Source organism: Gorilla gorilla, chromosome 21 (genome assembly GCF_029281585.2).
Source record: "Gorilla gorilla gorilla isolate KB3781 chromosome 21, NHGRI_mGorGor1-v2.1_pri, whole genome shotgun sequence".
In the NCBI taxonomy this organism is placed as follows: domain Eukaryota; kingdom Metazoa; phylum Chordata; class Mammalia; order Primates; family Hominidae; genus Gorilla; species Gorilla gorilla.
In genome coordinates this window covers 23386999-23413682 of record NC_073245.2, presented here as the reverse complement: position 1 = coordinate 23413682, position 26684 = coordinate 23386999, and the positions used below count along the sequence as shown (strand labels likewise).

At 38.5% G+C, this 26684-nt stretch overlaps 1 protein-coding gene across 5 annotated transcripts in view; it reads left to right on the top strand.

Moving 5' to 3' along the window:
- The window catches only part of TASP1 (taspase 1), a 254970-nt gene that overhangs the window by 187723 nt on the left and 40563 nt on the right, over positions 1-26684 (top strand). For all 5 annotated transcript variants that reach the window (XR_008674671.2, XM_019017568.4, XM_055373531.2 and 2 more), the window contains one exon: positions 21439-21549. Coding sequence is in view for 4 of the 5 variants with exons in the window: in XM_019017568.4 (XP_018873113.2) it covers positions 21439-21549 (111 nt within the window). In the remaining variant the exon portion in view is untranslated. The remainder of the gene's footprint in view (positions 1-21438; positions 21550-26684) is intronic.

Genomic DNA, 26684 nt, shown 5'->3' with positions numbered 1-26684 from the left:
TTACATCATTAATTGAAGAATAATCGGCACCCTTTACAGGTTTTTTTTTCTTTAGGTTAGCAAATAAAAAGAAGGAGCCAAATCAGGACTATATGGTGGAGGGCTAATGATTTTCCATCAAAACTTTCACAAAATTGCCCTTGTTTGATGAGAGGAGTGAGCAGGATGTTGTTGTGGTAGAGAAGGACTCTCTGGTGAAGTCTTCCTAGGCATTTTTCTGCTAAAGCTTTGGCTGATGGTCTCAGAACACTCTCATAATAAGCAGATTTATCATTCTTTGGCCCTCCAGAAAGTCAGCAAGCAAAATGTCTTTAGTATCCCCAAAAAACTGTTGCCATGACCGTTGCTCTTGACTGGTATGTTTTTGCTCTGATGGGTTTACTTCCATCTCTTTGTAGCCATTGCTTTGATTGTGCTTTGTCTTCCGGATCCTATTAGTAAAGCCATGTTTCATCTGCTGTTATAGTTCTTTGAAGAAGTGCTTGAGGATCTTGATCCCACTTGTTTAAAATTCCCATTGAAAGCTCTGCTTTTGTCTGCAGCTGATGTGGTTGCAACAGTTTTGGCACCTGGCGAGTGGAGAGTTTGTTCAACTTAAATTTTTCAGTCAGTATTGTGTAAGCTGAAGCAATTGAGATATCTGTTGCCTTGTGAAAAGTTTATGGGGCAATGCCCCATGTAAATCAGCAGTTTACAAATGGATAACTCATTTTAAGAAGGGATGAGACAGTGTTGAAGATGAAATGCACAGCAGCAGACCAGGGTGTTGGTTATGGTTTCTGCTGTTAATTATCAGTCCTCTGTAATCAGGGCATGAACAAGACAAATTTTTTTCCTTGCAAATTGATGTGGATGGTCTGCTGCTGCAGGCTTCATCTTCAACATTGTCTCGTCTCTTCTTAGAATGAGTAATGCATTTGTAAACTGCTGATTTATTTGGGGCATTGTCCCCATGAACTTTTCATAAAGCATCAGTGATTCCACCATTCTCCCACCCAACCTTCACCATAAGTTTGACGTTTGTTCTTTCTTCAACTTTAGTAGAATTGATGTCACTATGAGAGGGGCTCTTTTCAAACTGATGTCTTATATTTCTTAGTGCTTCAAACTAGATCTCTTTCAGACATGTTATAACAAGTTAGTGTGAGTTTATTTTCGTGCAAACATTTTTTGAAATCCATGCATAGTTTCATAATGCACAGTTTCTATGAATTTTTTGAAGACCCCCTGTATTAATTCTGGCAGAGATATTTTTACCAATACAAATGAAGGAAAGGAGTTAATAATTTTCAGTTACCCTTGCTATCTTATTAGCCATTTTGTCAGTGATAAATTATAAGATTTACTCTCCAAAAATGTTTTTAAAAACTTTAAAAGTTAATGGCTCTCATTTTTCCCTATTTTTTAAGAAGGCATTTATTGTTTGATCCTGCAGTTCCTTATTTTCGTTTTATTTATTAGACACAGTAAAAGATTCTTCACAGCCCAAGGCTCCTAGACATGTGTAGAATGTAAAAATATGCAATTAAATCAAACAGGTCAGCTTAAATTCCACCACAAAGTGAAGACTTCTGGTGAAGTCTTCCTAGGCATTTTCAGGGCTTTATTTAGTAAAAAATGACAAGCTATAAAGTAGATCCTGCCCAGTGTCCTAAGGTTAACAATTTGGAGCTCTGCTGAATTAGGATGCTGGGGGCTTCCAGGGATAAACAAGGCCTCCAGGGACTGACACAAGGAAGGAATTCAGTGCCTCAGACTTGGGAAGGAATTTCACAGGAAATGGCCTTGCTGTGCCCAGAATTCTCTGACAACTGTCCTTAGGGCACTGCACTTGATATTATGTAATGACAAGGGGACATATAAATAATCTGGTTGAAATGACAGGTCGAGGTTAGTAACCACTTGCGCACATTTGGCTGTGGTACGTGGGCCCCCTGATGGGGAGCAGTAACTCACATTCTGTCTTCGGTAGAGCACCTGGCTTCAGTCCTCAGTCATGTTTCTTCTTGTCCCACTTCTACTCTAAGCAGCATATGCTATGGCATATACTAAGTACTGTGGTGAGGGTTTGCTCATTCAGCCATGCTAGGATACCTCCCTGGAACAGGGGAAGGGAGGCCATCCAGGGGACATGGAGGTGTCTCCAGACTCACCAAGGAACTCTCCCTGAAACTACCACAGACGTTTCCTAAGTAGTCTTCCTGCCTCTTCTCTTGACAACTATCCCCACCCCATCATTCTCCACAGAGCAGCAAGTTTCAATTAATTCTGTAAAGATTTTATTTCTGAAGATATAAATTCACTGTCTTATCCCTTTGATGGCCCTCCACTGAAAAGAGGATGAAATGCAGACACTACCTCATGGTTTCCAGTGTGATTACTGTCTGTCTCCTCAACATCATCTCAGGTCACTTTGTTGCTCAGGACACTGGCCTCCTTGGTTTTTTTTTTCCCCTCAATTCCTAGGTTCTTTACTTCTCAGGACCTTGGCATGTGCTATTTTCTTCATCTGGAACGTCCTTCTTTCCAACCTTCATCTTCCTCATCTTTTCCAATCTTCCTTCTTCCTTATCTTTTAGTCAGAATTGAAATACCACCTGCTCTGAAAGACCATGCAGTGGTGGGTTCCTCTTGGCCCTATCGGCCTCCCTCTCAGCCCCTTGTTTGTTTCCTCCATGGGACTATTACTGTTGTAAATGATGTGTATGTGTGTATTTGCTTGCTTAGCCATTTCTGCCATCAGAATGTAACCTTCCTGTGAGCTGGGACCATCGGTATCTTGTTTACTGATGTAATCCCATCATCTAGAATGGGGTTCAGTATGTAATGAATAGTACGTAATAACTAGCTAAAGAATAAATGAAGGAAAATTAATGATGCTATCCATGCACTCTTCTAGGTGATGAGTCACCTTTTTATGATCTCCCTCCCTTTCAGTTTAGGCTCTTAAATCCCAATGTAAGTATGTGCCATTCCCAAGTGGGAAGAGAATGTTTACAATGCGAGTCTTCCACCATGAGATCTCCAGGTCTAGCAGTGCTTGCTTGACTTTTTGAAACACCTAAAAATCATATTGGAATTTCATTAAACAGCTAAGTCCCTGATTAATGTGACCATTGTGTCATCAACATGCTAAGTAGATCCTGAAGACAATACCACTCTCTTGAACGTCTTGGCCACCAGTTGCTGTCTTTTATAGCAATTCCCTCATCCATTCTTCTCTTTTGCCACAAGATCCCTCAGGTCTGTTTCTTCCCCTGCTGTTCCCATTTCAGTGAGTTCCCCTGTCTGCACCATCAGTTACTTGCCATTCCTCTCTGATGTTTCCATTTTAGTCCATTTGATTTTCTTTTCATGTTGTTTCTCCTCCTCCATAGATCTAGGTGGTCTCTACATTATTGTCCCTTGGACTTCCAGACTTTGTTCCTGTCCCTTCTCTTCTTGGCTCCTTTCATTAATCATTAGTTCCTTGATTTGACAAAACTATTCCATGTCTAAACCCAGTTGGCTCTTTTCCCAGCACTGCCTGTTAGGGACATCATCTTTCCACATGTCCTGGTCACACAGCCTTCAGCCTTTCTCTAGGTCCAGATCATGTAGTGGATACTAAGTGTCTGCCATATTCTGAGCACTCTTCTTTGTGACCTTTATCAATGTTCACATTGTCCAAATAGTCAAGAGCTGTGACTGATTTAGTGTTTGCTCAACACCATGATGTTTAACCAAGTTCAACCCATTATCCAAGGGCAGATTTTCCTTCTTTTCTCCATCCTGAGGCCTTTCCCTAATAAAGTGAGTATGCCCTTCTCAGATTGCAATAGCTCAATAGCTTCTCATTTATTTACTTAAGAAGTATTTGTTGATCACCTACTATGTGTCAGACACTGTTCTGGGTGGTCAGTGGTGAACAGATAGTCTAGTTGCCTGTAGATTCTAGTGAGACATGTACATATTTATAGTATGTGTGGAATATGTATATATATGAATTTGTATATATAAAAATTTAAAATATTACTATATGCTGTTTTCTAGCTTTATATAAGTAAATTGTGTCTGGCCAACAGAGTTGTAGGTTTTTCAGGAAGTTTTTTTTTTTTTTTTTTTTTTTTTAATGTATGTGTATCACACTGCCTGGGAGAGCATTGAGTACAGAGCAGGTATTTAGTATGTTCAGCAAGTTCACTAAGAATGGAATAGAGGCATACCTCATTTTATTATGCTTAGCAGATACTGCATTTTTCAAAACAAATTGAAGATCTATGGCAACTCTGCATTGAACAAATCTATTGACGCCATTTTTCCCACAGTGTATGCTCACTTTGTATTTCTATGTCACATTTTGGTAATTCTTGCAATATCTCAAGCTTTTTTATTGTTACTGTATCTGTGCTGATAGTCTGTCATCAGTGATCTTTGGTGTTACTATGGTAATGTTTTGGGGTGCCACAAACTGTGGTCATAAAAGACTGTAAACCTAACTGTGTGTAATAAATGTGTATGCTCTGATTGCTCCACTAACCAATTGTTCCCCTGTTTCTCTTGCTGTCCTTGGCCTCCTTATTCACTGAGACACAAAAATATTGAAATTAGGCCAATTAATGACTCTGCATGTTCAGGTGAATTGAAGAGTTGCAAATCTCTCACTTTAAGTCAAAAGCTAGAAATGATTAAGGTTAGTGAGGAAGGCATGTCAAAAGCTGAGATGGGTCAAAAGGTAAGCCTCCTACACCAGTTAGCCAAGTTGTGAATGCAAAGGAAAAGTTCTTGAAGGAAATTAAAAAGTGCTACTCTAGTGAACACACAGATGATAAGGAAGTGAAACAGCTTGGTATGGGGATAGAACATCTGATATAACACTCAGTGTTAAGGATCCCAATCCAGAGCAAGATCCTAACTCTCTTTAATTCTGTTAAGGCTGAGAGAGGTGAGGAAGCTGCAGAAGAAAAGTTAGAATCTAGCAGAGATTCATTCATGAGGTATAAGGAAAGAAGCTGCCTCCATAATATAAAAATGCAAGAAGAAGCAACAAGTCCTTATGGAGAAGCTGCCACAAGCTATCCAGAAGATCTAGCTAAGATCACTGAAGAAGGTGACTACACTAAACAACAGATTTTGAAGGCAGACAAAAATGGCCTTCTGTTGGAAGATGATGCCATCTAGGACTTTCATAGCTGGCCAGGAGAAGTCAGTGCCTTGGCTTCTGAGAACATGCTGACTCTCTTGTTAGAAACTAATGCAGCTGGTGATTTTCAGTTGAAGCCAATGCTTATTTATCATTCAAAAAATCCTATGGCCCTTAGGACTTATGCTAAATCTACTCTTCCTGTGCCTTATAAATGGGACAACAAAGTCTAGATGACAGCACATCTGTTTACAGCACAGTTTACTGAATACTTTAATCCTACTGTTGAGAGCTGCTGTTCAGGAAAAAATATTCCTTTCAAAATAGTTTTGTTCTATGACAATGCACGTGGTCGTCCAAGGGTTCTGATGGAGATGTACAAGGAGATTAATGTTTTCATGCCTGCTAACATAATATCCATACCGAAACTCTTTATTATTTAAGGAATACATTTTATAAGGCTATAGCTGCCATAGATAGTGATTCTTCTGATGAACCTGGGACAAGTAAATTAAAAACCTTTAGAAAACCTTCTCCATCAGGACTTGTTGCTTTTGAAATCTGGGTCAAGTAAATTAAAAACCTTCTAGATGCCATTGGGAACATTTGTGATTCATGGGAAGAGGTCAAAATAACATTCACAAGAGTTTGGAAGAAGTATATTCTAACCCTCATTGATGACTTTGAGGAGTTTAAGACTTCATTGGAGGAAGTCACTGTAGACCTGGTAGAAATATCAAGAAACTAGAATTAGAATGGTGCCTGAATATGTGACTGAATTGCTGCAATTTTATGATAAAACTTCAACGGATGAGGAGTTGCTTCTGTGGATGAGCAAAGAAAGTGATTTCTTGAGATGAAATCTTCTCCTGGTGAAGAAGCTGTGAACATTGTTGAAATAAGGACAAAGAATTAGGATATTGCATAACTTATTTGATAAAGCAACTTCAAGGTTTGAGAGAACTGACTTTAATTTTGAAAGCTCTACTGTGAGTAAAATGCGATTAAACAGCATTGCATGCTACAAAGAAATCTTTCATGAAAGGAAGTCAATTAATGCAGCAAACTTCATTGCCATCTTATTTTAAGGAATTGTCACAGCCACCTCAGTCTTCATGAGCCATCACTCTGATCCAACAGCAGCCTTCAACATCGAGGCAAGACCGCCCACCAGCAAAAGGATATGACTCATCTAAGTCTCAGATAATCATTAGCATTTTTGCAATAAAAGTACTTTTAAATTAAGTTATTTACATTTTTTAGACATAGCACTGTTATACAGTTAGTAAATTATAGTATAGTAGTGTAAACATAACTTTCATATGCACTGGGAAACCAAAAAACTTGCATGACTCACTTTATTGTGATTTGCCGTTTATTGTGTTATTTGCTCTATTGAGGTTGTTTGGAAATGAACCTTCGGTATCTTCAAGGTATGCCTTTATATAGAGAAGTACATTCAAGTGAGATGCAAAACCCTGTGTATCACTGCACTGATACGTTGTACAATTGAATTATAGCTTTCTATGTAAATGTCCTCCTGCCTTAATGGGTGACTCCCTATTATAGGGTTCAGGATACAGTGATTCACTATATAGGGATATGTGACAGTTTCATCTAAAGTTCACAATGTAAACATTGCAGTATTTCTAGACCTAGAGTTGTAAGTTCACGTATAACAGTATGCATTTATAATTATGTAACTGTATAACCTCTCAGTACAATCATCAAAGTGAAAAATATTGAAGTATCCAGAAACTTAATAGAAACTGGAATATCAGCAATCACCATTTTATTAAGCTTCCCACACAGCAGCTGTGCAAAGCCATTGTTGTCACAATAAAATAGATTTGTTTATTTACTTACTTAAAAACAAAGTTAATGAGAGCACACAAAGCTACATGAAACTGATTTTACATAGGAATTAAAAGCGTGCTAGAAGGCTTCTATGTTATGTGCTTCTGCACAGTAAGTGGGATCTGACCACACAAAGTAAAAGTGAATAGAGTTGCTCTCATGGTAAAATTGGGTATATAAGGAAATAACTCAGAGAAGGAAACACAATGAGCAACAACAACTAAATGTAAGTGTTCTTTAAGGTCCGATGTCCTTTGGAAGGTCTTCAGGCAGTGATTGGTGGAGACAGTCCCATGTACCCCAAGTTGCTCACCTGCATTATTTGGCCATATCAACTTTGTTTACCAAGTCCACATAAAAGATAACAGCATAGTCCTCCTGAAGCAAAAGGCATTGCTCAGGAGCACTGGTGCCTTTGGACTATAGTGTAGATACCATAAGATAGTTAGCACACATAGAATCTAGAATTTAATGAGCAAACACTCTATTCACCCAGAAAAAAAATGTTTTAATGCTATACATGTTTTAAACACTGTATCAGTGAATTCTTCCATATACACATGACTAATTGACCTAAAAATATACCAATCCTGGGTGTTTTTACCTCACTCGAAGACAACTTGCCATCTAACCCCTCTTAGAACTAAGGGTTTTTTTTGTTTGTTGGTTGGTTGGTTTTGTGTTCTTTTTGTCCTGTTTTTTGGGAGTAGGCTGAGGGTTGCTGAGAATTATTTTCTTGGAGTATTATGGATGGTGATTATAGCCTGTGGCAAATAAAATAGATTAGCAGGGTAAGAACTGACCGTGAAAAAAATGTTGCATTTCCTACTATGTACATCTCAGAAGACATTCTACAAAGATACTTATTTGATCAAAGGCATAAGCGATCCTTTTAAATTATGTACAAGTCTACTTGCGTATTTTATTTTAGGGTACCACGCCACGTTTCTTTGTGTAAGAATACACATGATCCCAGAATTTTGGAGTGAGAGGCTATAATTGACTCTGTCTTTAGGCTTTCCTGGGAAAATATTATCAGGACATTCTGACCCTAAAGCAAAATCACAGTTAATTAAATTATGACCATATGAAAATTCTAATTAAAGTCAAGGCAAGAGTATTTGTCAAGCTGATGTTTAAGATAATGTTGAAAAATGATATGAAAGCAGCAAAGAATATTGTGAAAATAAAGCCACTCGAAATTTACATAGGAATAATTTCATCAATGGAACAGGATAATCTAGGTACAGATGCAAATACATATGGGAATTTACTATGTGATTAAAAATGTATTTCAAGTCAATGGGTAAGAGAGGCCTTTTTCAAGAAATTTATGTTGGGCAATTGGCTGACCATTTAGGAATATAAAACAACAACAAGATCTTCACTGCAGTCTTTATACCAAAATTAAGTCCAGAAGAACTGAAGTTCTAAAATTAAAAATTGTAATTGTAAAAGCACTAATAGAAAACATGGATAAGTTATTTTCATAATTTTTGATTAGGGAAGACCTTTCTTGTAAAACTGCCAACACAGAAGCCTTAGAAGAAAGAGACTACATATTTTGATTACATAAGCATTAAAAACTTCTGTATTACAAAAAAGATCATAGACAAAATTAACAAATATATGACCAACTGGGGAAAAATATTTGCAACACATAATAGCCAAGGGCTTACTGCCTTAATAAGTAAAGAGTATAGCAAATTAGTAAGAAAAAAATACAAGTACCCAATAAAGATCTGGATGAAGGAAATTTTCAGTTTGGGATTATGTTGATATGACAAATCCAGACAGAAGGGCTTAACAAAATGAGGGCTTCTATTTTCTCACATAAAACATCTGAAAGCAATCCAGCCTTTCAGCCTGGCACACAGGCTTCATAGTGCATTTGGGGCTTAGCCTCTTTCTGTTTGGCTGTCTTTAGTAGGTGGCTTTATTCTTCATGAGAACAAGATAGCTGTTCCACTTTCAGGCACAAAGTCTGAAGCAGATGGCAGCAGCCAATAAAATTTGTGCTAGTGAAGTCTGCCCTTTAATAAGCTCTGCTAGAAAACTTTGCCACTTAGCTAACCAGCCACAAAAGAGTTTGGGAAGCTAGGCACTTTTCTGCCCCAAACAAAATTGGGGATTGCCTTACTGTAAGGAAGATAGGGAGAATGGATAATATGTAGGCAAACAGTTGTGTATGCCGCAGATGTGAAAGCAACTCACAGATAAAGAAACACAAATGGCTTGTAAACATATAGGTAATTACCTTATTCATAAATAAATACAAATCAAGACAGTAGTGTGATACTACTATTTTTCATGTATCAGATTAGTAATAATCAAAAAGTTTGCTAATACCCAGTTTTTGTAAGGCTGGCATTTCCCCATAGGGAAAATAGGTACTCTCAAACACTGTTTCTTGTGGGTATAAATATTTTTAGAGGAAAGTTTAGGAATCTGTAGCAAATAAATGAGTATGCTGATTGATTCATCAACTGTGTGTTTAGAAATATGTCCTATAGATATATTCATACACGTGTGAAAGGTAAATATGTCCAGATGTTCACTGTGGCATTACTTGAAATGGCAAAAAACCAAAATTGGTAACAATCTAAATGTCCATCAATAGGATACTAAATAAAGAAGTGATAGCATCTATGTCCAAGAGCATATTCATTGTTGAAAAGTCTAAGCTAAATTTGTGTGTGCTGAGATGGAGGATCTCTGAGTTATATTGTTGAATTTAAAAAGTCAGATTGAGAATAGTTTATATGACATGATCTATTGAATGAAAAGTTTTAAAAATGGCCAGATTACATATGGATAATTTCAGAAAGGATATACAAAGAACTCCTTTTTTTCTGATAAAAACTTTTTTTGTGACTTTATTGATAAGAAGAATTTTTTTTAGGGCTAAGTGACAGTGAATATAGGGCATTGAAAATTGCCTTGGTGTGGCTTTTGCCTACAAGGAACTCTTGATGGTACTTACATCTATAGAATAGGCCTTGGAGTAAGACAGATACTTTCATTTTGTATTGTTTTGTGGGGTTTTTGTTATTATTGTTGTTATTTAAAACCTACAGGGGTGGTTTTTGTAGTACATTTCTTAGAAGAACAGTAATGTATTGAAAATTTACTTTTTGTCATGGGATAGTCAAGATAGTTAACAACCATTAAGGAAGGATACCAACTGTTAACAATCAGCTGAATACCAACCAGCCCCTCCTTCTCTTGATGTAAAATGATGAGCATACCTGGTCATTAGGCCTAGTATCTGTGTTATATAAATTGTCTATGGAGATGTATTTCTTTACTACACTGGAAACATTTTTGTCTCAAGCTTCCATTACCTATGTTGTTTGTTCTCTTACTTGCTGGAGTTTTTCTCTAAATTTTAGCTTTCTCAGAGAGGATGCTTGACCATCCTGATTAAAATACTATCTCCCTCCATACCTGTCATACAACTGTGTCTCTCTTATCCTGCTTGATTTTCCCTTCTAGCATTGATTGTTTATTGATTGTCACATCATAGATGACTTGAGACCACTAATTTTACCTTATTCAGTATGTACACAGTGGTTGGTACAGAACTGATTCTTAAATATTGTGAAGTGAACTTTTATAAAATATGAAATATTTGTTGAATGGATGTTGTACTTCTCAAATTCATGGCTTGTAGTTTAGTATTAATATGCAAATATGCATCTGTACCACCCTACCTGCTCCCACAAAGGACAGTTTGCCTTCTGCCACTATCTGGCTTTATTTTGCCCTCTTTTACTTTGTGATACTCCTGGAGATGGAGGTCTAGCAGCTGGAAATGGGGAGGAAGGTGTTCACTACATTCTCCTGCATCTAGGGGTTGGCAGGGTAGTAGATTCTGAAGGCAAAGAACTTCTTACCTAAAAGTTAATCATGGAGAATGCTGGAACTAGGGCTGAAAACCTAGGCCATTTGGCTTCCCCTCCACTGAGTCTTCAGTTCTCTGTAGGACATTCCCGCTTGCTCCCTTTGTCAGCAGTTCACCTGTCTCAACTCATCATTGTTGCTGGATGATGGGTTTGTGTGATCCCAGGTCCCTCCACTTGCAGATAGAATGCTGGGATGGAATATTCAGAAAAAGAAGATGCCTTCTGATTCTTCTTAGACTGCTTTATGAATTTCAAAATATGTTGTTTTTTCTTCTCAACTGAATTATTTACTTGAGGACAGAGACCCTGTGTTAAACTTTTTAAAAGCAACAAAGAAATCTCTTGTCTCATTTCTAGTACAGTATTAGGTACATATATGATTGATTAAATCAAGAAGCTGAGGCTTTAATTGAATTCTCAGTTTGGTTTGGTTTATTACTGCTAATCTTTGTGGCAGAGTCAGTAAATTTATCCGAAGATTGAATATCTCTCCCATATGTATATGGGATTATAGTTTTGATTATAGTTTGGAAGTTTGGAATTTTCTGTTCTGAAATAAGGTGACTCTTCCTATCTTTTAAATTTTGTTAGATAAGGGATTTCAAAATGGTTATTGGCCAAACTTAACTCTGTTTTCAATTCAACTCTCCTCTCCTCTTTAAAAGTTAATTTGGAGACCTTAATATTATGCTTATCACCAGAAAATGGCACACAGTGATGATACCCATAAGCTGGGCTGGAGCTGGATTCTTCAGGAACAGGTAGTCCTCTGGGTTTATAGACAGAGACCTGGACCAGTGGTTTAATGCCCAGCTCTCACTTCTTCCTTGTGTTTCTGTAGGCTCATTTACCTCCATATGCCTAAGGTTCTTTCTTTGTTTCCTTTGGTTTCTCTTCTATAAAGTGAATGTAGTGAACATCATTCCATTGGGATTTTTGTAGGAGCAGGAAATGGTAGAATGCAGTTAACTTAATATACATCTTATAGGATGATGGAGACAATCTTGTAGACTTAAGTGTATCTTAAGAGAAAAAGTCCTTGATCTTCCAGGAAGTATAAATTGTTATCCTACTTTGGTATTTAAATAATATATTTATAATCTTTTGTTCTGGAGTTGATGTATGTGTTTTCAGTAGAGAATATTCATTGTTTCCCCAGTATTTTCTCGCTCACCTGACCTCCAGACTGTCTCTGTGTGTCAATATATTTATTTTTCTCAATAGATATGTAATTCCTCGAAGAGAGAATGGCATTCAAGTGATTTGGCGCATAGGAATTAAAAAGAAAAAAGCAATGCACAGAAATGTATTGAAAGGACAGAAATTCTTTATTAAATGTAATGGGAAGGTGGAACACTAGCAGCTACCTTCTAGCTACAGAATGACTCTCTTGATAAATTCCCACGTGTTGAAGAGGAAGCTGTGTGTCCGGTTTTGCAAAAGGAACTCTGATGTTTTGGCTTGTCTAGTGTCAGGTAATGCTGGTTGCGCTTGTGGGTAGAGATGAATCTCTAATACTGAAAATACTCCTAACACTATACATGCACATCAGAGACTATTAGTCCAGTGTCTAATTTTTCAGATGAAGGAAAAAAAGCACGGTTCAGAGAGTTAGAGTGTCTTGTTCAAGAATACAGCACCAAATCTGGAACTCTGATTTCCTGGTTCCTTGGCTCTATGTTCTGTCCATTTGTGTGTTGTGGACATCTGTGGATTTGTTTGTCTAATCCTAACTCTACTCCACTGGCCTTGTGCTTCCAGTTGATCATACCAGGGTTAACCCCTTTGGTTTTTTTCCTCTTAGATTTTATGAGCTGACAAATTCCCCTTTCTGCTTTAGATTTTTCTAATTAGGAATCTGTTACTAGCAACCAAAATAATATGCATTCAAATTCTTGTTAACTGCTCTGTTTTAATATTCATCGTGGTTCTCCTCTCAAATTTCTTCAGTGTTTTCATCCTTAAAGATTATAGCACAAATACAATAAGTGGGTCTGTAATTTGTGTATAGTCTGGATTTACAACCTAAGTGAATGTCCAGATTACATACATTTAATCACAGTGAGTGTGTCTCACCATCTGTAATTACAGTTTCATTCCATAGCAGTTACAGACTTAGGTATTTAGGGGATCTAGTTGAGATTATTATAGTGAATAAAGTTTGATCTTCTTTCTTACTTCTTTACTAATCCACTTGTTTTTTGCAGCTGCTTGCACATATGTTAATGGAATTTAAGATTGTCTTAGTTTATTAATTTTTGTCCCCGGTTCCCTCTGTGGATATAGAAAGCGCTTAAGCAGTGCCCCACATGTCATTCCATGTTAATTTTTCTTTCTTTTTGTTTTCTTTACTAGTAAGAGGAATAAATAATGTTTCCTTTTATATAGACACTTCAACATTTTTAACTAGGGAAATTGATACCCTATCACCACCACCATCTAGTCAGTTGAGCACTGGTTCCAGCTGTTGTAGAAGATTAACTAGGCCAGTATAGTAACAGATCTTGTTCCACATGATAGTCTTTGAAAACCAGCAAAATGCTGAAGGGTCCTTACCATCAATGTTACTGCCACCAAATGTTTAAATAGCATCTTAGAAGTTAAAAAGTTCATACATACAAATTCAGTCCTCACAACAGCCTTCAAAGATGTTTTTTAATATCCGTTATTTATAATGAAAAAACTGAAGAGTGCAATTAAAAAAATTATATCTTAATAACACATAGTTGCTATCCCAAGACTAAAACATGATTTTCTGTCTGTGTTAGTGTTTTTCTGGCACCATGGTGATCATATAAAAATCTGAGTATTTTCCACAAAAAATATGGAATCTTGAAATGCACTCTAACCATACTTTCATTAAATAATTGGATGAACTCATACCAAATGCAACACTGATATAAGCTTGCATGGTAGCTTGGGGCCCCTGCTCTCTTTCACAGCACTTATGTAAAAGTGCCATTCTCTCTGTCTCTGTTTTTTTGTTTGTTTGTTGTTGTTGTTTTTTTTTTTTTTTTAAAGACAGAGTCTTGCTCTGTCGCCCAGGCTGGAGGGCGGGGGCACGATATCGGCTCACTGCAACCTCCACCTCCGGGGTTCAAGCAATTCTCTGCCTCAGCTTCCTGAGTAGCTGGGATTACAGGCACCCACCACCATGCCAGGCTAATTTTTGTATTTTTAGTAGAGACAGGGTTTCATTATCTTGGCCTTCAAGACCAAGACTGTCTTGAACTCCTGACATTGTGATCCACCCACCTTGGCCTCCCAAAGTGCTGGGATCATTCTCTTCTCTCTTGCCATTCTCTTTGCCACACTTCAGTGATGTAGGCAGGAGTATGTGTGTGTGTGGTGTGTGTGTGTGTGTGTGTGTGTGTGTGTCTGTGTGTCTGTGTCTGTGTCTGTGTATGTGTGTGTGTGGTGGAATTGTTTTGCTAATCACTCGGGGGCTTTAAAGGTAAATCAAATACCTTTACCCCAGAAAGTCTGGATCTGTATAAAAGGCACTGGAGCTAAAGAACAGACTCAGTTTATGGGGGGAAAGGGAGCCAGGAAGGACAGTTCACAACAGTGGGCCCAGGGGGAAATCTTAGGGGAGTGGAGTTTGGGAAGTACAAATGATGTGTAAAATAAACAGGGTGATAAGATTGGGAAGGATAAGAAAGGCTATGCCAGACTAAGGAATTTGGGCATTATTCTACAGGCAGTTGGGAGCTATTACAGGTTTTTCAGTTGTTTAATGATATGGCCATGGCTGGGATGCATATCTCTTTTTACAGTAAACTTTGAAGTCTCTGTTTCCCATGCCTCTCATGTCCCTTCCATGAACAAGTCTATTAGTTCTACTTGCAGAATATATTGCAGACCCAGCTTCTGTAGACAGCCTCCACTGTCACAAGGCTCACCCAAGCCACTGTCATCTCTCAACTGGGCTGCCACAGCAGCTTCTTTAGTGGCTTGTTGCTTTTATGCTTGCCTTGCCACTACATTCTGCACAGCTAAGTAACTTTTACAAGTCCAAATAAATGTTATCACTGTCTGTGACCTGGCCCTGCCTCTCTCTTGAAAGCATGTTCTATCCTCTCTTCTCTGACCCTCCCTCACCTCAGAGTCTCTGCATTTGCTGACTGATCTGCCTGGAATGGTCTTTCCTCAGATTATCACATGGTTAGCTCCTTACCAAAAGAGGCCTTCTTGCTCTTTAATGTAGACAAGGTTCAGCCCCAGTGACACTCTCCATCATTTACCTGGTTCATTTTCTTCATAGCACTTACTGCTATTGGGTGGATTTCCATATTGGTTTGTGAGTTTAATACTTGTCCCCCAGGCTGCTCAACTAGATATATGCAGGGGCTTTGTTCACTTCTGTATCCCCAATGCCTGGAAGAGTCCTGGTACTTAGTACATTTTTATTGCATTAATTAATTTAGAGATTTGAATGACTAGAGCAGGAGGCCATATTGGAGCTAGTTGCAGGGTTTCTTGGACAATGAGAATACATTGAGGGTCTTGTCAGTGGGAATGAAGGGAGGGGGCAGGCAAAAATGAGGTAATAGGGAGAACTAACAGATTTGACATGGTTTGAAGTGTTGACTCGTTGGAGAGGGAAGAGGTAAAGGATTTTGAGCTTAGATGAGCTATAGGAGCCCAGGACAAGTTTCTGGATTTGGTGGTAAAAGGAACAGTTGTAGAGGTGCCATGTTTGAGTACTGCTGGGATGGAGGTTTCCAGCACACAGTTGCATTTTGAGGTTATTCAGAGATTTTTGTGTTACCTGAGAGGCATTGCTACAAATGAAGCAAGGATCATGGCACAGAAGATGCTGGGGGAAGCCATATTTCCTACTCAACTATAGCATGGCTGTAACAAGTCATTGAACCTCTCTGAAGCTCAGGTTCTTCATCTGTAAATGATAATAAAATGTCTCATGGCAGGGTGGTTCTGAAAATTAAACTCAAAATGTCTCATGGCAGGGTGGTTCTGAAAATTAAACTTCTCTCAGTGTATTATATTTCTCCCTCTTTTTTTTTTTTTTAGCTTATCAGTATGAGAGTTTATATTTGTTTACTCTAGCTATTCACATCCTAACTACATAGTATACTGTGATTCCGTTTCATTTCTTGTACAAGTCTTGTTATTTTTTTGGTAACAGTCACTCTTTCATCTCCAAACTTTCCTCAAAATCTGAAACATTTTCTCTCAGTAATTTCAAACCAACATGTATTCAGTCAGTTTATTTTTCCCTCCCCTTAGAATTACCTTTCCTGGCCTCCTCTGGCTTCGTGCTCCAATTTGGACAGTTTGCTCTCTCAGCTTGATGCATAGCTGTGTCATCTGGAATCCCATTATCTTCTCTTGTTTTGGATCCTCTGTATCCAGATCTTATTTTCTTCCTCATTATTTACCTCCCTTCTTCATTCTGTCAAGGAACATTCATCCTGTAGCTTTCTGAGAAAGAATGCATGGGAGGTAATCTCTTTGAGACTTTGTAGAGCTTTATTCCACTTTCATACCTTATTGACCTTTTGGCTGAATATAGAATTCTAGGTTGGAAATAATTTTTCCTCAGCATTTTGAAGATAGTGCCTCATCATCTTTTAGCTTCAGGTGTTGCTGTTGTTGAGAAATCTGATACCATTGCTTTCCATGTGATCTTTTCTTCCCATTTGAAAGTTTTTAGACCCTTCTCTCCTTCCTTAGTATTTTAATATTTCATAGTGTTAAATCTTCGTGGGGTGCCTTTTTCATGAGTTGTACTGGGAGGTTGATGGACCTTTTCAATTTGAACCCTCATCTTCAATTCTTGGAAATGCTTTTGAATTATTTCTTTGAAATTTTACTCCTTTTATTTTTTCTAGTCTCTCTTTCTAAAACTCCTGTTATTCACATATTGGATAATTCTGGCCTAGCTTTATGATTTTCTTATATTTTTGACTCATTTTTCATCTTTTTAATTTTGTTGTTGTTGTTTTGTTTTACTTTTCTTCTGCTCAGGACACTTGCCCAAATTTTCCCTGTGTTACTCTTTTGTTTCTTTTTTCTTTTTTAATTATACTTTAAGTTTTAGGGTACATGTGCACAACATGCAGGTTAGTTACATATGTATACGTGTGCCGTGTTGCTGTGCTACACCCAGTAACTCGTCATTTAACATTAGGTATATCTCCTAATGCTATCCCTCCCCACTCCCCCCACCCCACAACAGGCCCCAGTGTGTGATATTCCCCTTCCTGTGTCCATGTGTTCTCATTGTTCAATTCTCACCTATGAGTGAGAACAAGTGGTGTTTGGTTTTTTGTCCTTGCGATAGTTTGCTGAGAATGATGGTTTCCAGCTTCATCCATGTCCCTACAAAGGACATGAACTCATCCTTTTTTATGGCTGCATAGTATTCCATGGTGTATATGTGCCACATTTTCTTAATCCAGTCTATCATTGTTGGACATTTGGGTTGGTTCCAAGTCTTCGCTATTGTGAATAGTGCTGCAGTAAACATACATGTGCATGTGTCTTTATAGCAGCATGATCTATAATCCTTTGGGTGTATACCCAGTAATGGGATTGCTGGGTCAAATGGTATTTCTAGTTCTAGATCCCTGAGGAATCGCCACACTGACTTCCACAATGGTTGAACTAGTTTACAGTCCCACCAACAGTGTAAAAGTGTTCCTGTTTCTCCATATCCCCTCCAGCACCTGTTGTTTCCTGACTTTTTAATGATCACCATTCTAACTGATGTGAGATGGTGTCTCATTGTGGTTTTGATATGAATTTCTCTAATGGCCAGTGATGATGAGCATTTTTTCATGTGTCTTTTGGCTGCATAAATGTCTTCTTTTGAGAAGTGTCTGTTCATATCCTTTGCCCACTTTTTGATGGGGTTGTTTGTTTTTTTCTTGTAAATTTGTTGGAGTTCATTGTAGATTCTGGATATTAGCCCTTTGTCAGATGAGTAGATTGCAAAAATTTTCTCCTGTTCTATAGGTTGCCTGTTCACTCTGATGGTGGTTTCTTTTGCTGTGCAGAAGCTCTTTAGTTTAATTAGATCCCATTTGTCAATTTTGGCTTTTGTTGCCATTGCTTTTGGTGTTTTAGACATGAAGTCCTTGCCCATGCCTATGTCCTGAATGGTATTGCCTAGGTTTTCTTCTAGGGTTTTTATGGTTTTAGGTCTAACATTTAAGTCTTTAATCCATTTTGAATTAATTTTTGTATAAGGTATAAGGAAGGGATCCAGTTTCAGCTTTCCACATATGGCTAGCCAGTTTTCCTGGCACCATTTATTAAATAGGGAATCGTTTCCCCATTTCTTGTTTTTGTCAGGTTTGTCAAAGATCAGATGGTTGTACATATGTGGCATTATTTCTGAGGGCTCTGTTCTGTTCCATTGGTCTATATCTCTGTTTTGGTACCAGTACCATGCTGTGTTGATTACTGTAGCCTTGTAGTATAGTTTGAAGTCAGGTAGCGTGATGCCTCCAGCTTTGTTCTTTTGGCTTAGGATTGACTTGGCAATGCAGGCTCCTTTTTGGTTCCATATGAACTTTAAAGTAGTTTTTTCCAATTCTGTGAAGAAAGTCATTGGTAGCTTGATGGGGATGGCATTGAATCTATAAATTACCTTGGGCATTGAATCTATAAATTAGGATTGACTTGGCAATGCGGGCTCCTTTTTGGTTCCATATGAACTTTAAAGTAGTTTTTTCTAATTCTGTGAAGAAAGTCATTGGTAGCCTGATGGGGATGGCATTGAATCTATAAATTACCTTGGGCAGTATGGCCATTTTCATGATATTGATTCTTCCTACCCATGAGCGTGGAATGTTCTTCCATTTGTTTGTATCCTCTTTTATGTCATTGAGCAGTGGTTTGTAGTTCTCCTTGAAGAGGTCCTTCACGTCCCTTGTAAGTTGGATTCCTAGGTATTTTATTCTCTCTGAAGCAATTGTGAATGGGAGTTCACTCATGATTTGGCTTTCTGTTTGTCTGTTATTGGTGTATAAGAATGCTTGTGATTTTTGCACATTGATTTTGTATCCTGAGACTTTGCTGAAGTTGTCTATCAGCTTAAGGAGATTTTGGGCTGAGACAATGGGGTTTTCTAGATGTACAATCATGTCATCTGCAAACAGGGACAATTTGATTTCCTCTTTTCGTAATTGAGTACCCTTTATTTCCTTCTCCTGCCTGATTGCCCTGGCCAGAACTTCCAACACTATGTTGAATAGAAGTGGTGAGAGAGGGCATCCCTGTCTTGTGCCAGTTTTCAAAGGGAATGCTTCCAGTTTTTGCCCATTCAGTATGATATTGGCTGTGGATTTGTCATAGATAACTCTTATTATTTTGAGATACGTCCCATCAATACCTAATTTATTGAGAGTTTTTAGCATGAAACGTTGTTGAATTTTGTCAAAGGCCTTTTCTGCATCTATTGAGATAATCATATAAACAGAATCGTTGGTTCTGTTTATATGCTGGACTACGTTTATTGATTTTCGTATGTTGAACCAGCCTTGCATCCCAGGGATGAAGCCCACTTGATCATGGTGGATAAGCTTTTTGATGTGCTGCTGGATTCGGTTTGCCAGTATTTTATTGAGGATTTTTGCATCGATGTTCATCAGGGATATTGGTCTAAAATTCTCTTTTTTTGTTGTGTCTCTGCCAGGCTTTGGTATCAGGATGATGCTGTACTATTTTATTTCTTTTGGTCTCTGTCTTTCCTAAAACAGAGGCCTAACTAAAACAACTAATAATCGTAGATTGTCTGTACTCTTTAATAGTTAAATACCAACTGTTTGGTATTAACTATTTAATGTTAAACGCCAAGCCGAACTAAAAACCTTTAGTGTATGAGTCATACTTGTCATCTTGAAGCTCTTACCCTAAGTCAAGGACACGTTTTCTTGGGGGTGTCTCTCAAGTAGGTCGTTAGTCTTGAGTTGGCTGCGTTGCTGGAAAGGGATTATCCAGTCTCTTCTTGGAGGATATCAGCTTGATTTCTTGCATCCTGGGAGCTGGTTATTTCACTGTTTAGCATAAAGACTTACACCTCAGCTCCCTGTTTTCAGTGTGTAGCCTCTTTCCTGCCCTGGGCTAACCCTGATGCTCCCAAGTCTCAACTCTCTAGTTCATCTTCTTTAGAGAGTAAAACATCCTGGCTTCTTCAGGATTAGGGAGGAGTCACTTCCTTTTTGGAAAGGAATTGCAGTTCTGATCTCCTGTTCTAGATCAGGAGTTGGCAAAGTTTTTCTGTAAAGAGCTAGAGAATAAAGATTATGGGCTTGCAGCCTGTGTCACGGTCTCTGTGGCATGTTGTCTTCCTTCTCTTCCTCCTCCTCCTTTTTTTTTTTTTAAAAACAACCCTTTAAAAACTAAAAACAAAACAAAATAATGGCATTCTTAGCAGGACAACCTCTGGTCTAGAGGATTCTTTTGGACACTGTCAACCTACCATCTTTTATCATCTCTACCCTGTACCCCTGCCTTCAGAGGATCTTGAAGCCTACAATTTCTGAACCTTTTTGCATTTTATAGCAAAACTGGTTTGGTTTCCTGTGGGTATCCTCCACTCCAGTTTTCCCCTGCCTCATGAAAACTTAGGTTTCAGCTTTCATGGGTTTGCTAGGTGAGCAACCACTTATCTGTCTTCTTACCGTTTTCCAAAAGGTCAGTTTTTTCCTTGTCTGCCTCTTTCTCTGCCCTTATTGGGCTATGGCTTCTTTCTTCCTTTCCCATCAGTTCACTAGGATTTGGAGAGTGAGGGAGAAAAATACATGTATTTAATATAGTAAGTTTAACCAGAAGCTCCCACGAACTCCAATTTGATTGGTTTTGATTTTTTACTACTCTCTTTGATAGTTCTTGGGTTAATTTTGCATTTATTCTCCATGTGCTCACTTGCTATGCCAGATGTTTGAAGAAGATGTCCTTGGGCAAGAAAAATGAGGGGGTTTAAAATATAATGTTCTTGAAATGTTCACAATGGTTCAGTGTGTGAGATCTCAAGGAAGCCCAACTCTTTCTAACCACCAGACTCTCATCATAGAAATGCAGTTTCACCCTTATTTGTGCGAACCATCAGAAGCACTTAAAAATGTTTATAATAAAGTTTGTGGCTTATTGTTTGAAATTGCATTTAAGGTAGTAAACTGAAGCTTTTGGTGGTGTGTCCCTGACAGCAGGGAGAGCCTGTGGTAAGTGATCCCTAAGAGTTGATCAAAGGGAGTCATTGAGCATTTTTTCCTGTATTTGTGTTTTGGTCCTTTAATCTGGTAGCGTTTCCAATTCCATTCTGAATACAGTAATGCACATTCCCTCCCCCACTTACATCTTCTTGACAGCATGTGGCATTTTCTTTGCCAAATGGCCCCTGTTCAGGCATAAACCTGCCTTTGCCATCAAGTATATAATGAGGTATGAACGATGGTGATTATCAGAAAATGGGCATTTTTCAAGATCTTATCATGCCACATTTTTGTTCTAATAATCAAATGAAAATTGAAAATTAAAAAAGTAAAATTCACTGAAAAATAACTACTAGTCCTTTCTGCCTAGGTTCACCTTTCCTTGCCAGTGAAGATGGCGTGCTTGGCGGAGTGATTGTCCTCCGTTCATGCAGATGTTCTGCCGAGCCTGACTCCTCCCAAAATAAGCAGACACTTCTAGGTAAGTGAGACATATGCATTGTGTGTGTCTTTCTATTTTTTTTCCAAGAAAAAATGAAAATATTTATACCCTTAAGTCAATAATTTTAAACTGCGGGAGGGTCAGCATGCTTTATTGATATCTGAACATCCCTGTTCTACTGATCTTTTTCCATAGGTAAGCATGTAAAAGATGAATGTTCATTTTTAAGTATACACTTAGAGAATATATTTCAAATAAGCTTAGAACCAAGGACCTTTACTAAAGTCCAGTATTAAGAACGTTGGACCCTGTATTCATGCCCTATTGTATTCCACAAAGCATTTGAGGTGACCCATAACAAGGCACACAGTAATAGAGAGGCTTCTTCCTGTTCCCCTTCCCCAAAAGGAATGAGAAGCATGTGAAGAGCTACTGGCCTTAGAGGTCAGTCCTGGCTCCGTGGCTCGTTAGCCATGACACCTTCGTGCATTGGTCTTGCTGTTCCATGCTACTTCCTCATCTGTAAAACAAGGACATCTGCCCTGGCCTCCTCATAAAGCTGTGGTGAGGGAGGGTCAAATGAGTGTTTTCGCAGATTTGCAGATGTCCATCCAGATGTGTGGTTTTGTTTCTAGCCAAGCACCAGTGGGGATGAAACCCAGCCCACCCTCTGTGAAGGCACAGAGTTGTGGGGCTGCCGCTGACCACAGGGTTGCCTTTTTCTGATCCATCTCTCCAGAGGGGACACATTAAAAAAATCTGCATAAAGGTGACACATGCACTAGCAGGGGCACTATTTGTTATTTTTTTAAAGTTAACTTTTTAACTGAAGCATACATACATTTAGAAAAGTCTACAAATCATAACTGCAACTGCTTGATGAATTATCACAAAGTGAACCCACCCCCTATAACCAGCATGCAGATTAAAAAAAAAAAATAGAACTTTGCCACAACCCCAGAAGTCCCCTTTTGACACCTTCTGGTCTTTATCCCCTCCAAAGTTAAACAGTATGCTCACTTCTAACACCATGGTTAGTTCTGCCTGGTTTTATTTATTATATAAATAGAATCAGGAATACGTATCACTTGTGTCTAATCTTCAGTCAGCATTCAAGCTTGTTAGATTCAACAATGTTACATGCAGTAGGAGTTTGTACATTTTCATTGCTGTGTTATATTCTACTGTATGGTGATAGCTCAGTGTATTAGTCCATTCTTCTGTTTTTTTTGTTGTTGTTGTTGTTGTTTTGTTTTTTTTAATACAAACACTATAGGTCATCCATGGGGGTTGTGGTAGTTTAACCCTTCCTATAAATTTCCTTACAGAAAGCGCGAGTGGTGCCTGATGTATATTGTGTGATTGTTGTCGATTGCTATAGTACATGTCCCTTCATAGTTTATAAAATAGAAGACTGCATGTTTTTTATGGGTATAAAAAATATTTTTTCTATAGGTGCCCAAAACATTTTCATAAAATCTCTTTGTTCATTCCTCAGAGAAAAAGTACACTTTATATAAAAGGCCTTTTTCTCCACCTGGACACTAACCACCAGCTGTATTTTTTTTTGTTTGTTTGTTTTTGCCATAGTGTCTCCTTCTACCCTCTGTACGTAGTACCTAGGTTCCTCCAAGGAGATGTGCTTTTTAACAGTCATGTTTTGTTAAACCAAGACAAATACTAGTTTTCTTCTTTGGTGTCTTAATCGTTGTTGAATCCTTTGAATATTCTTCCAGTTAGATAGTTAAACCCAACCTGGTTGGTTTTAAACATATGCAGAGGATGGACACGGGGTTTCCATAAAACCTTTGCAGGGACATGGATGAAGTTGGAAACCATCATTCTCAGCAAACTTAACACAGGAACAGAAAACCAAACACCACATGTTCTCACTCATAACTGGGAGTTTAACAGTGAGAACACATGGACACAGAGAGGGGAACATCACACACCAGAGCTTGTCAGGGGGTGCGGGGCTAGGTGACGGATAGCATTAGGAGAAATACTTAATGTAGATGACAGGTTGATGGGTGTAGCAAGCCCTCCATGGCACATGTATACCTATGTAACAGACCTGCACGTTCTGCACATGTATTCCAGAGCTTAAAGTATAATAAAACAAACAAACAAAAAACCTCAGAAGAATAACCCCTAGTGTTTGGGCAGCGGTGGGTTGGGGGGGCATTAAAATTGTTTCATCGATTATTCCTAAAAAGGAGTATCACAGTACTTTGCTGAGCCTGGACTCTTACCCATTTGTGTTAACCCTGAAAACTGTAATGTCTTTTTGGTTGTCTTTTCATTTTTGGTGGTACAGAAATGCATATGTAAGGATAAGTCATAGTATTTTAGCTCACGTTATATAGTTTTTATTACCAATGTAGTGATTTATAAACTGGTTCCTACTCTTTATTTCAAGAGGAAGCATTAAGTGTGAAGTGCCAGTTTATGAAATAAGTGAAACCTTGCCGTTCGTTAACTGGAGGCGTTGATGCTTATGAAGCTTATCTACTAAAACCTGGCGAACATAGGCTAATGTCAACTTATAGATGCTACCAATTATGTGAACTTTCTATAAAAGTTATGAATGTGAAGTATTTGGTAAGAAAATAAATGCAAACAGTATAGAAGGATAGGAAACAAAGTAAATTCAAACAGTATAGAAGGACAGGAATCAAAGATGTGAAAGTCACCTTTTACACTCCATTTCCAGAGCCACCAGTCAGTCTTTGGTTCTGGTTATTCTCACGGGAAGCACCCTCACTCTATAGAATGTGCTCACACATCTATTTCTTGATTAGTCAGTAACTTGTGACCCCTTGCTGTGAAAAAATTAAAAACTTAGCTCACACCATGTCCCACTTCCCTTCCTTCTTGATTTTTGTTGGAATTCTACTCTAACTTGAAATAATGTTTAATTTTATTGTACTTTAACACACTGTTTCTTGATACATTAACTTTATATAATGTCTATCAAACATTCCTCACCACTTCAACTATATAAGTTGAGGAAAGTTCATGCACTGTTTTCTGTTAGTCTGTTTTCTATTGCTTATAACAGAATACCTAAAACTAACAGAATATCTGAGTAATTTGTAAAGAAAATTAATTTATTTCTTACAGTCATGGAGGCTCAGAAGTCCAAGGCCAAGGGGCTGCATGTGATGAGGGCCTTCTTGCTGGCGGGGACTATCTGTAGAGTCCCATAGGGGTACAGGATGTCACATGGTGAGGGGGCTAAGTGTGCTAGCTCAGGTCTCTCTTCATCTTCTTATAAAGCCACCAGTTCCACTCCCATGATAACCCATTAATCTATGAAGATATTAATCCATTCATGAGGGCAGAGTCCTTAAGACCTAATCACCTCTTCAGGGTCCCACATCTTAATACTGCCATATTGGGGAATAGGTTTCAACATGGATTTTGGAGGAAAGAAACATTCAGACCCTATAGCATTCGCTTTTCTCCTTTTCTCTTCCTCCTTCACTCTCCTACCTCACCTCAACCTCTGTCAACAATACCATTGTTGTTATGATTATTAACATTTGCCTTCTTATATCTGTACTTATCTCTATAGTTTGGTCAGGGATTGATTCTAAATAATGTCAGTAACCAGCATTAACAGCATCAATATTATAGTATAAATAGTGCTCACTGCATACCCTAGAAGCAGAAGATCGGACCCATAAAGATCAGGGTTTGTCATAAACCTCTGCCTGTAAAAGGGGACTATTTCAGTCATCAAGATCAAGTGTATTCTCCTTTCTATCAGTTGCTCCAAATCAGGCTATAAATTAATTTGCTTCGTGTTTGGACCATGACTTCCCATGACTTTATGACTTTTTCACTGTCATAAGAGTATAACTATAAACTCGTGGCTCCTGGATGCTCAGTAATTTCTAGTAACCAGGAAAGCTCAGAAGTCTTTCTTTTCTACACATCCAAATAAAACAAAACAATTTCCAAAATAAAAAAAAAAACTTAACTGCTGTGTATTGTTAATCACTTTTTTGGTCCCAAGAATAATATAATCACACAATCTCCTACTGTAGCCTTTTCTGTGTCCACTTTCTTTTCTCAAAATTGTAAATAATGTTCTCATTACACCACACAAGCAGTTTTCAGTCGAACCTCATTGCCACTTGATGGAGTTTCCTGGAAGCCGTTATGTAGACTTTCCTCTTGACAAATACATTAGTTATCAGAGCTCCAGTGGGCTGCTTCCAAGGTGATGTGACTCAAGTAACACACTTTTGAGGTTTGCCCTTTGTCTACTGATTCATGAATAGAATCGGAGAATCTCAGGTATGAAGGAACTTTCAAAGTCCACTTGTGTGACCTTGTTACAGGTGCTTTGTCCATAGTTTGTTGAATACTCCTCCCTTCAAGAGGTGGAGCTCAATTTTCCTGCCCTTGACTGTGAGCCAAACACTAGAGACTTGCTTCCAACCGATAAATTTATGGCAGAAGTGACAGTGTCCAATTTCTGAGACTAGGTCAAAAAGGCATTGTGGCTTCCTCCTTGGGCTCTCTGTCGAATCACTCCCTCTGGGTGAGACCAACTGCCATGTCATGAGGACACTCAAGCAGCACTGTGGGGAAGCCCACTTCGCAAAAAACTGCGACTTCCTCCCAACAGCTGCTTCTGAGGAACCGGGGCTTCCTGCCAACGGCCTCAGAGATCTGAGTGAGCCTTCAGATGACAGCGGTCTATGGCAACATCTTGACTGAAATCTCATTGGAGACCCTGCTAAAGAACCACCCAGTGAAGCCACTGTGGAATTTCTGACCCACAGAAACTGTGAGATAATAAGTGTTTGCTGTCTTAAACCACCGCATTTTGAGAGAATTTATTATGTAGCAGTAGATAACTAATAAACTTTTTAAGCCCTTTCGTCTAATGAGTTGTGATGACAAATCAAGGTGCTCTGTTGCCATCTTTAGGCAGCTGTTGGGTTTTGGTTTTCATCAGTAGATCCTGATTCTCTTTTTGGGGACCCTCTAGGACAAATATGATGCATGTCCTTCTACATTGCAGTCTGTAATCAAGTTTCCCTCACCTCCTTAGCCTCCTCACCTCCAGCCTTTCTTCCTCTGTTTGTCGCCTCAGTCCCATCTCCATTATTGCTCCCAGAGTTCTTTCTATATAACAACTCTGCAGCTGGCCCAGAGAA